At 43.3% G+C, this 12,231-nt stretch overlaps 1 protein-coding gene across 3 annotated transcripts in view; it reads left to right on the forward strand.

The window, feature by feature from the left end:
• CUNH14orf180 (chromosome unknown C14orf180 homolog) overlaps positions 1-12,231 on the forward strand; it is a 45,020-nt gene that overhangs the window by 11,730 nt on the left and 21,059 nt on the right. For all 3 annotated transcript variants that reach the window (XM_069103817.1, XM_069103818.1, XM_069103819.1), the window contains one exon: positions 8,798-8,920. In XM_069103817.1, coding sequence (XP_068959918.1) covers positions 8,897-8,920 — 24 coding nt within the window. In that variant the 5' untranslated portion in view covers positions 8,798-8,896. The remainder of the gene's footprint in view (positions 1-8,797; positions 8,921-12,231) is intronic.

Consider the following 12,231-nt stretch of genomic DNA (forward strand, 5'->3'; position numbering starts at 1 on the left):
CATGGAAATCACAGAGAGGTTTTCATATGTCCTGTACTACTTACACAGAAGAAACCTCATGGATCCCTCAAAGTGCAAACCAAACACTGGCACTGACAATAGTAAAACATGACACAGTCCCCGCCTGCAGGGAGCTTACAGTCTACCAGGGGAAATACAACACATAAACAAATAAGCATGATACAGGACAGGGTGTGATGAGGCTGATGAAGGATCCAGACCAATACAGGAAATTATCAAGGGGCAAAGTTCCTTTTTCACATCTTCCAGAGTTCAAATCCAGCCTCAGACACTTGTTAGCTGTGTGACCTTGGGCAAATCACTTAACCCTGTTTGCCTCAGTTCCTCATCTGTAAAATGAACCAGAGAGGAAAATGGCAAGCCACTCCAGTATCTGCCAAGAAAATGCCAAATGGGGATATGAATGAAAAATAACTGAACAAAAAAAGCTCCCTATCACTTGACAACATGTTAGGGATCTCTTAAGAGAGGTTCCTGCTCAGACATGGATTCATATGTAGTTGTGGCTGGGATTTTCTTCCTGCTCTGAAGTCCTGCCTCCCACCCTGTTTGAAATGCAGCTAAGACCCTCCCAACTCATTTTTATGGGTTTGATGGGTGCCTTTTGGGACAAGATTCCAGCACAAAGTCCTGGTTCTAGGATCCCTGTCACAAATTAACTCTAGAAAGAAAAAAAGTCTACACTCATGGCCTTCGCTTCCTCTGCTCTCACTTCTCAAGCCCCTCCAGTCTATGCTATCTCATCACTCAACTGACACCACTCTCTCTACATGTACCTCTTAATTGACAAATCCGAAGGCCTCTTTTCAGTCATCCTTCTTTATCTCTCTATGGCTTTTGACATTAATGGCCATATTATCCTTCCAGACACTCCCTCCTGTATTCTCCTAGTTTTCTTAATGCCTCACTGCTCCTTTCCAGTCCCCTCTGCTATGTCCTTCTCATCTGTGGGTATACTGAAGGTTCTTGTCTCCCAGGACCCCTCTTTCTCTTGCTATACCCTCTTGGTAATTTCATCATCTCCCATGAGTATAATCATCATTGCCTACTGTGTGATCATGAGCACATTATCTAACGGCCTTGGGCCTCAGTTTCTTCATCTGTAAAACGAAGGGAGCTGGAGCAAATGGACACTGAGGTCCTTTTCAGCTCTAGAACACTAATTCTGTGAGATCTGCACAGATGACTCCTAGGTTTAGATATCCTGACCTAGTCTCTCCCCTGGGCTCCAGTCTTGTTACACCAACTACTAGTGGGTGTTTCAGAATGGATGCATCACAGGCATCCCAATACTCCAACACAGTCTAAAACAGATCTCACTGTCTTCCCCACTAAAGCCTCGCCACTTCTTAACTCCTCTCTCTCTGTGGAGGGATCCACCTTCCTTCTAGTCGCTGACGTTAGGGCCCTCAGTCCTCTTCCCCTCTTCACCTCACCATACCTCATCATCATCCAGTCAGTTATCGGGTCCTGCCCCCAATCTCTACTCTTCTCTTGATTCACACAGCCAGCTCCTTAATTCAAATTGTTGTCACCTCTCAACCAGACTTTTGAAATAGTCTCCTGATTGGTCGCCATGCCTCCAATCTCCCTTTTCCAATCCACCCTTCACACAGCTGCCAATTTGATGTTCATAAAGCCCAGGTTTGACCATGTCATTCCCCTGCTCGAGGAGCTCCAGTTCAAGGCTTCTTAACCTGGGGTTCACAAACTTGTTTTGTTTGTCTTAACATTTCAATGCTATCATTATCCCCATTTTACTGATGAAGAAACTGAAGCAGACAGATTAAATGACTTGCCCAGGGTCACACAGCTAATAAGTGTCTGAAGCTGGATTTGAATTCAGGTCTTCATGATTCCAGCTCCAGTGCTTTAATTACTGTGCTCTGCCCAGCTGCCTCCGTGGCACAGTAGAAAGAGTGCTAAACTTGAAGTCGAGAGCTGTGTTTGACTCCCACCTATACCATTTATAACCTATGCATGTGCCCATGGACAAGCCACTTAAGCTACCTGAGCCCCCGTTTTCTCTTCTGTCAAGTAAAGGGCTTAAACTAGGCGACTTCTGAGTTCCCTTCTGCCAGAGGTGTCAAACATGCCCACAATGCAACTTAACAACACTCCTGTGTGGCTTGAACCAGATTAAAATGTAATTGGAAAACATTTAACCAGATAAATAAAAATTTAATAAAACATAGCATTACATGGGGAAACTAAGTCAATGTGTGATCCATCAGGATCCTTATGTACAGATTAATGACCCCTATTTCTATGAGTTTGACACTGTTACCCCAAGCTCTCTAGGAGAGCTCACTTCAGGTATTTGAAGTTATGCGGAAGGCAGAATAGATTTGCTTTATTTGGATCCATGGGACAGAACAAAAAGAGAACAATGGGAAGAAGGCAACATGAAACACTGGAGAGTCATTCAGTCCACCAGATTTTTTATTAAGTGGGAGGGAGAACAGAATGGGTCAGGACCTGAGTTCCAATATTACCTCTGCTCCTTATGAATCTGTGTGATCTGGAACCAATCACTTAAGCTTGCCACGCTTCAATTTCATCTCTATAAAATGAAGGCCTTTGGACTAACAGGTTCCCAAATTTATTTGGTCCACTACCCCCTTTTCCAAAAAAAATTTTCAGCACCCCCCCCAGAAAGTTACTTTCTTTAATCTTTTAATGGATTTCTTTGAAATTTGCACAATTTCAAAAAATATAAAATATTTTAAATGACACATCTTAAATATAATAATTTATAGTAAATTTGTATTTTTTTCTGCAGTGAAATTTTGATGATGCAGTGTTTCATCATGTAACCATATAGTATAATGTAAACAAGTCATTAAGTCATTACACATACATATTCCTGCTGAGACATGCAGGACTTCCTCACAATGCACAACAAGCTTGCCACTAACACTTGCTTATTAAGACCTGTCAGTGGACTTAACTGCTTTTTAGTTATAATTTGCATTTTGTGTGTTTATTTGGAAAGCAATATAATCACTAGAACTTTTAACTCTGTTACACAACAGAGACACATATGAAAAGTTTTCAAGATTTTCTTATCTTCTCTTTCCTTATGTTTTCACTGCCCCCTTATTTTTACTCAATGCCCCCCAATTATACCCAAGGCTACTATAGCCTCCTTGGATCATCCCAGTGCCCCCCAAGGTGTTGCATTGCCCACTTAGGAAGCCTGTGTATTAGATGATCTCTAAGGACCCTTCCAACTCTAAGCCGATTATTCTAAATTCTAGGGAGATAGATTTTGGTTCAATATTTTAAAAAAGAAATGAAAAGAAACCCTTCCACCAGGTAGATGGCATGTCATAGTAGAAAGAGCCTTTTGGCCAGACTCAGGAAACCTCCATTCAAATTACTACCCTGACTCTTACTGGCTGGTTTGACCTTCTAGAGAGTGTCTAGTGTCTAGAGAGTGTCCTCTCTTCTCTTGATCTGAGTTTCCTTGTATGTAAAAACAAGGATAATCATTCTTCCTGTTTCTGCTTGATGGGAATGTTGTGAGCAATGCCCTTTTAACCCTTTAGGGGCAGCATGGTAAGGTAGAAAAAGTTCTGGGTTTAGAATCAGAGGTCTTGGGCTCAAAATTCAGATCTGCCACTTAAGGGTTCTGTGACAGTGGATAAGTCATTTGACCCATCATTGGACTAGATCTTTGGGGTCCCTTTTGTTGTTCAGTCATTTCAGTCTTGTCTTTGTGACCCCATTTGGGATTTTCAGGGAAGAGATATTGGAGTGATTTACCAAACTTTCTTCCTTCCAGCTCTAAATTTAATTGAACAAGAATTTATTTAAAATGCTTATTCTATACCTGACACTATGCTAAGTCATGGGCATACAGAGACAAAAATAAAACCACCTCTTCCCTCAAGGAGCTTACGTTCTACCTATTGACCATCAGATGCACCTTTCTATAAAGTGACCACATTAAACAAAATGTCCCATGAACTCATATTTCTGTTAAAATTTACAAAATGTGGGACAGCTAGGTGGCTCAGTGAATAGAGCACCAGCCCTGGAGTCAGGAGGACCAGAGTTCAAATCCGGCCTCAGAAACTTAACACAAAAACTAGCCATATGATCTTGGGCAAGTCACTTAACCCCAATTGCCCTACCTTCCCCCCTCCAAAAAAGTAAAAAAAAAAATTTACAAAATCTGAGTGTATGTGAGTATGTCTCTCTGCAAGTGTAAGCATCTGTGTGATGATGAGAAAGTGTGAGTGTGTGCCTCTGTGTGTCTGTGAGATTGTACTAAGAGCACATATGGCTATGAGATTGTGCCTGTGCTGTTCTATAAATTTGTATGCCTGTGTTCAGTTACCTCCCTGACCACTGTGAGCACCAAGCTCAGGCAAAACTCAAAGGCAACAAAGTTTGACTTTGGAGTCCTGTTTTTTCACCGTCAGCACAATGAAGGTGGCGGCTTCTTCATCACTTATGCATCAGCCACCTGCCGTTCTCAGGTTCACCACCGCCACCTCCAGTTACACAGGCCCCCACTGACTTGATTTGGATTGTCCAAGAAAGACCCAGATCTCATGTTATTAATCCGCCTGCAGGAGGGGGAGCTCAGGCACACGTGGTGGGCAAGCCTGTCTGAAGTGTGGAGAGCTGAGATAAACCACATTCGCCATCAGTCCTGATGGCTGGCTCCAGCTATAACCCTATTTGCAATAAAACCAGATTCAGTGATATGAGAAAATTGCTTGGTTTCGGGATAATTGAACCAGCCAGGACAGATCTGCACAGAGGCATCATTAACCGAATACTTTGCTCATCTGCAATATTTATTCCTGCGGCAACGTGAACATTCACCCACCCTGTTATCTCCCAGGCGTAAAATTGTTTTATGGCCCCACACACCACTGTCTAGCTCTCTCTACCGGGGACAGAGCTGCCCCCCACTTTCAACATCTCCCTTCTCAGAGGCGGCGGTTCCCTTCTAGAGCAGGCCACTGGTGAGGGTAATAATAGAAGTCGTGGGTCTTAGAGCTGGAAGGGACGATGTAGTCTAACTACCTCATCTCACAGATGAGAAGACTGAGGCTCAGAGGAGCTGTGCCTTGCTAGAGGCCCCACAGTCAGTAGCAGAGTCCCTGTCAAGCCCAGTGCGTCCTACTGCACAGGCAATGCTCTTGCTGCAACACAGCGCTGTGGTGTTGTCCAGAGCTCCCAGCAGCTCGCATTTCAAAGGTCATAAAGCAGAAGCATGAAGGGGGCTTAAGACCCTTTTAAATTGAGGAAACTGAGGCCCAGCAAGGTTCAGTGAATTGCCTGAGGTCCCACAGAGAGTAAATGACTGAGATAGGATTCTAAGCCAGGTCCTTGGCTCCAGAGTCAGGTCTCTCTGCTGTATCATGAGAACATACGTCTGGAAGTTGACATCCATCTTCAGATCCTGCCTTTATCCCATTTACTAGCAATGTGGCACTTCCCTCTCGACATCTCAGTTTCCTTTTTTGTTTTTGGAGGGGAGAAGGGAAGGCAATTGAGGTTAAGTGACTTGCCCTAGGTCACACAGCTAGTAAGTGTGTCAAGTGTCTGAGATCAGATTTGAATTCAGGTCCTCCTGACTCCGGGGCTGGTGCTCTATTCACGCACCACTTAGCTGCCCCTCACTTTCCTTTTAATAAAGGGAAATAATAATCCCTAGCATGATTGAGAGGAAAGGCATCTGCAGATCTGTTAACTACTAGAGAGTAAACTCCAAAGGGTAAAAGCCAAGGTATATCTACCCTTGGCTCTCCCCTAGGGCCTTGCACAGTGCCTTCTGGCTGTTTCATAGAGGTTATTCATTTGACCCGTAAAGTTCTATAGGTGTATTACTTTGGGCAGCAAGGTGGCTCACTGGACAGAGCACTGGGCCTAGAGTCAGCCGGATCTGAGTTCAGATCCAACCACAGACTTACTAGCTGTGTAACCCTGGCCAAGTCACTTCACCTCTGTTTGCCTCAGTTTCCTCAACTATAAAATGGGTATAACAAGAGCACCTACTGCCCAGAGTTACCATGAGGATCAAAAGACAATATTTGTAAAGAGCCTAGGACAATGCCCGGCCCATAGTGGGCGCTCTATAAATGTTTCTTGCCTTCCCTCACCCCCCACTATTACTTTTACTGACTCCTGTACCACTACCTGCTTCCACTGGCATATTATTCCTGCCTTCCCATCACCTTCTCTTAGGCAGAAGGTTATCATGCTGGACTTTTTATTAGGACAGCTGGAATTGAACCTCAGCTATGATGCTTCCTACTTGGTGTCCTTGGACAAGCCACTGAATCTCTGTTTTTTTTTTAAATCACCCCCAAAAGCTCTCATTCTGATCCTAAGGTCTTTTTCCTCAGCCTCTGTTTCTTCATCTGTGAAGTGGACCTACTAATCCTAATGTTGGGGAGATACACCCTTTGCAAATAAACCTTGAATCTTAGTAGAAATGAGATTTTTAAGATTAAAAAAGTTTTTAAATTGTTTTAGCATACAATTGGGGGGAATAAAATGTTATATACTTTTAAAAATATTATTCTTATACAAGCTGCCTCTTTCTCTTCACAAGCCAATAACAGGTCATCAGTCACTAGGAGAGTACATCTAGGTCCTTTGGGTTTTCTACTTCCTCCACCCCAATAACATTTTTATACAGGCATAGTCAAGTCTAAGGAGAGTTCTTGATTCTGTTTTCATTGCTTATCTGGGTAGTCTTGGTCGAGTCAGGATCTTAGAGTTCAGAGTGACCCTGGGCCTTCTGGTCTCAAGCCAAACCTGAACAAACTTGCCCTCCACCATTCACCCCACAAATAGTCATCCAGCCTTTGTTTGAAGACTTCCCATGAAAGGCACCTAAGATGGATTTTTAGCCCCATTTCACAGATGAAGAAACAGAGACTCAGACACTGAAGGAAGGGGCCTTAGGATTAAGATGGGAATTTTTGGGGTGATAAAAGCAACTTCCAAAGCATCTCTCCTATTTTTGGACTGTAACAATTGGCTAGAAGTCTTTTGTCTCCTAAAATTTAAATTTACCCATTTAAGTCTTCCCTGTGCTAAATTAAACCACATTAAACCAGTCTGGATATGTCATGAACTTGAGACCCACCATCATCCCAGACATTCTCTGCCTTATCATTATCCTCTTTAAATTAATGCCCCCAAATTGAACACTACTCTAGAAGGAGATCTAGTCAGAGCAGAGTATAGGGAGGCCATCAACTCTCTCATTCTGTATGCTGTATCCCTCAATACAGATCTTAGTAGATTTTTTTGGCTAATATATTATTGACTTATATTGAATTTACATTTCACTAAGATCCCCAGATCATTTTTCAGACCAGAAGCTATCTAGCTGGGCCTTATACTTGTGAAGATGATTTTTTTTAACGTAAGACTAAGACAAATCGCATTAATTAGATTTAACCCTATATCTTAGCCCACTGAACCTTTTTTGAATCCCAACTCTGTAAGTCAGTGTGTTAGCTATCCCTCCCAGTTTTATTTCATCTGAAAATATGACAATTGAGGTCATCTAGGTGACACAGCGGATAGAGCAGTGGGCCTAGAGTCAAGAAGGCCTGAGTTCAAATTCAGCCTCAAACATTTATTAGCTGTATGACCCTATGCAAGTCACTTAATCTCTGTTTGCTTCAGTTTCCTCATCTGTAAAGTGAAGATAATAATAGCACCTACCTCCCTGGGTGATTGGTGGATCAAATGAGATAATAATTTTAAATTGTTTCTCAGTGTCTGGCATATGCTGCATGGATGTTGGCTACTATTTATTATAGCTATCATCTCTCTATCCAAGTAATTAGTAGAAATCTTAAATTTTCAGACACGACTGAAAATGACTGAACAACAAAAACTAGGACTAGTCCCTTCACCTTTCTTGGCCTCAGTTTCCCCATCCCTCATCTCAAATAAGGATAATGATATTTGCACAGCCTTCTTTGCACAAACATGATGGATTCTTATTCCTAACGATCAAAGCCATTGGACAATTGAATGCTCCATTTTTCACTTTAGGTGCCTGAGAAGAGCCTGGATAGCCTCCTGCTATGAAGACTGTAGTGGAAATTTTTCCACTGAGTAGTCAGTCAGTAGACTAGCATTTATTAAGCACCTACTATATGCCAGCCACTGTGCTAAGTGCTGGGGTTAGAAAGAGAGGAGGAACATAACCCCGTTCTCAAGGAGCTCACGGTCAAAAGGGGGAGACAACATGCAGACAATTACATGTAGAGAAGGTAGGTACAGGATATGTTGTGATAATCTCAAAGGGAAGGCACCTGCATTAAGGAGGGTGAGGAAAGGATTCTTGTAGAAAGTGGGACTCTTTAGCTGAGACTGGAAGGAAGACAGAAAGTAGATATAAGAAATGAAAGCATTCCAGACATAGGGAAAGCCAGTGAAAATACTCAGGAGTCACTGAAGGAGAATGGGAACTTCTTATCCTCCCACTCTATCTTGGGCAGATGGAAACCACACCTGCTTTTCAGAAAACCAGAAGATAGAGTGGGGGAGTGGGGTGTCTAATACAGCTTCTACACTCAGTAAGTTTCCTCATGTGTCCGGGTCACTCTCCTATTGTGGCATCAGTTTCATCCCACCCCTGGGGTGCCTGTGGAACTCATGACATCCTACCACCAAGGACTGTTCCTCGGGTTTGGGTCTAAGGAGAGGTATACGAAGTAGAGAAACACCAATGTGAAGGGGAATTAAAAATACATCCTCTTCCTTTTCTCCTTTTCCATGTTGTAAGATCTCACAACCTGGAGCTTTCAGGAGCAGGCCCAGCAAAGATCCAGGCCCGAGACACGGCATCAACTTGGGACAGCATGAGAACACACAATATTCAGTTATGCCAATGCATGAAAACAACCAGGTAAGGAGGCCAGGCCAGTGTCATCCAAAGGGTTACAGAATCTCCAGTCTGGAAGGCGGCCTCAGAAGGAGGCATTTTCTCTGCAGCATCAACAAGGGGTTACCCAGCCTCCAACTGGAGAGGATGGGTACAATCTCAACAAGTAGAAAGTGAGAATAGGGAATCCCAAACAAAGGGACCAGCATAAACAAGGACCTGGAGACCAGAAATCAAGCTCCCCGGCCCCTAAAAAAGAAGGACAACTGAGACCAAGAAGGGTCAAGGCTTAATGAGGATACCACAACGGTCTTCAAGTGTCTAAATATGGAAGCTATCTTAAGGCTGTTTGGCCTCACTCAGAAGAAAAACGGGAGAAAGTCAGCATAGTAAAGTAGAAAGGGTGGTGCAGGAAACAGAGAGGACCCAGGTTCAAATCTCAACTCAGCTATTTATTAACCAGTGTGAACTGAAGCAGGTCATACAACCTGGCAGTACCTGAGTTTCAAATCTATAAAATTCTTTGATTGTTAAAGTGTTATGGGAGTAGGTTTTATTACTTTATAATTAGGGCTTTCAAAAAATGAAAAAGGATGCCCTGCATCACTCAGGGTGTTAAAGCAGAGGATGCTAGTCCCATGAACTTCCTGTCAGTGCTGTCCAGTAATGGAGCTGGTGGCTTCTGGAGGCCATGAGCTCTGTGTCACCAGAAGCGTTCAGACACAGGGTGGCTGACCTCTTGTCAGGAATATTGGAATTCGGACTGGGTGCCCAATGAAGTCCCTTCCAGCTCTGGGATTCTGTGATTTTATAATTCTGTGAATCACCTCTGACAGCTAGGTCCTGCATTGGGGCAGGGCAGTTAGCTTTAATGCACATGAAGAGAATTGGGCTGAAGTAACAGCCTGGGAGCTTTTAAACTCTGGTGCAGTAAATCAGACAGGATCTGTGCTCCCAGCACTGAGGGTGACACTTCTGCAGAGACTTAAGCCAAACCTTCCCTTAATTGCTGAAATAATGGACCCAGTGTTGGACGCTGCTGTGAACATCAAGGGGTAGAGATGGTCGGGAGAAGGGGGAGGGAGAAGAGGTGAAATACAAACTCTGGCAGAGAGATCTGTCATCCTTCTATGAGCTCCATATATTCAGTCATTCTGACATTTAAGATCAGTCATGTTGGAAATGAGAATGGAGCGGTAGGGGAAGGGAGAGGGAACAGAGGTGAATACCATGGCATCCTGATTTCAAAGGCATGTGATTTATATTTGAATTACAGACGAAAGGAGGACACCTCCAGCCTCATACAACCCAGGCAATAGGGTGGACTGAATTTGACTAAAATTGTCAGACTGGGTAGGCAATGGGGAGAAGGGAGAAAAGCCACAGACGGGGAACCAGACAACTCACTTCTCAGCTCTCCCATTAAATACCTGTATGACCTCAGTCATTTCCCTTCCTTTCTCTGGTCTTCTGATTTCCTTTCTGAAAAAATGAAGGAATTAACTAGATATCCTAGATGTCCAGTCTATTCTGTCTGTATCTTGTTTGTATGTAGTTACTTGCATGTTGCTTTTTCCACTAGATGGTGAGATCCCTGAAACTGCTTTTTGCCTTTCTTTATCCCCAACACTTCCTACAATGCTTGGCACATAAAAGATGCTTAATAAATGTTTTTTGACTGACTGACTGATTGACTTCTATGGTTCCTTCCAGTTCCAATGGTTTATGTTCCATCAAGTTGGAGAGGTCCATCTTAATCATTAAGAAAAAAAGGAATCGGGGCGGCTAGGTGGTACAGTGAATAGAGCATTGGCCCTGGAATCAGGAGGACCTGAGTTCAAATCCAACCTCAGACACTTAACACAAAACTAGCTGTGTGACCTTGGGCAAGTCACTTAACCTCAATTGCCCTGCCTTTCCTCCTCCAAAAAGAAAAAGAAAAAAAAGGAATACAGCTGAAAAAGCCATGACTTGTGAATCAGAAGACTTGGGTTTTAGTGCCAGGTCAGCCCTTTGGTTGACCTTACACAAGTCCTTTCCTCTCTCTGGGCCATAATTTCCTCCTCTGCAAAAGGACCCTTTAGCTTCTCCTCCATGAAGCAGCAGCTATGAATCCAGAGCTATTTGGCCATGGGGCAAGTTCTAGCCCTCTCTAAGCCTCAATTTCCTCAATTGTAAAATGAAAGTGAAAATTAAAGGCCCCTTCAATTTCTAAATCTTCTCATCCTATGTAGCATCAGAAACCAATCCCCTTCCCACCTTGCCATCCCTGAGAAATTCTCTCATCTATGCCTGGGGATTGGAGAAAGACTTTATCTCTTCTCATTTGCTCTAGTATGAAAGTCTAACAAATCCCAAGGAGCAACCTAGACTCTCAACCCCTCAGAAGGGAAGGGACCTCAGAGCTCATTACCATAATAATCTCTCACGTTCATATTACACTTGGCACACATCATCTTATTTGTTCCTTGTAACAGTCTCATAAGGATATTCTAATACCTATTTTAGATATGAGGAAACTGAGGCTCTCAAAGAGACTAATAGAATTACAGAACTTGAAGGGAGACATTCATTATTGAAATCTTAGAGAAAGTAAATAATTGAGCTACAGTCACATGGCTGGCAAGCGGCTAATGGCTAGGCAGCTAGGTGGTGCAGAGGATAGAGCACTTAGCCTGGAGTCAGGAAGATCTGAGTTCAGATCTGACCTCAGATACTTACTAGCTGTGTGACCCTGGGCAAGTCACTTAACCCTGTTTGCCTCAGTTTCCTCATCTGTAAAATGAACTGAAGAAGGAAATGGCAAACCACTCGAGTATCTTTGCTAAGAAAACCCCCAGAATAGGTCACAAAGAATCACACGAGACTGAACAACAACTTCAAAGTGGCCAGTGAAGAATTTGACCCTTCCTCACATTTGTGATTCCAAGACTGGAACTTTCACCATGTTGCCCAAGGCCTAGAGGCCAGGACTTGAACCAAATTCTTCTGACTTTGAATTCAAGGCTTCTGACTGTAAATAAAAAGCTAATTTCATGATACCTCTCCAAACTGTATTTGAATAGCATTTGCCCCTGCAACATCTCTAGCAAGCGATTATCAGCTCTGCCTTCCAATGACAAGGGACCCACTACCTCCTAAGTAGCTCATTCCCCATTTTGACAACATGGATTATCTGGAAGGTTTTCTTTGTGTTGAACTGAAATTGGCCTCTGCAGATTTTCCATCCCATGCCCAAGGACCATCTCCAGCCATCCTGATCTATGTCTTGTCACTGGACCCAGATGGCTCCAGAGGAGAGAGTGAGGCTGGTGACTTTGCACAGTCCTGCCTCA

This window comes from Petaurus breviceps, unplaced genomic scaffold (assembly GCF_028583685.1).
Source record: "Petaurus breviceps papuanus isolate PSGF00001 unplaced genomic scaffold, PetGlider_PUasm1.0 64, whole genome shotgun sequence".
Lineage (NCBI taxonomy): Eukaryota > Metazoa > Chordata > Mammalia > Diprotodontia > Petauridae > Petaurus > Petaurus breviceps.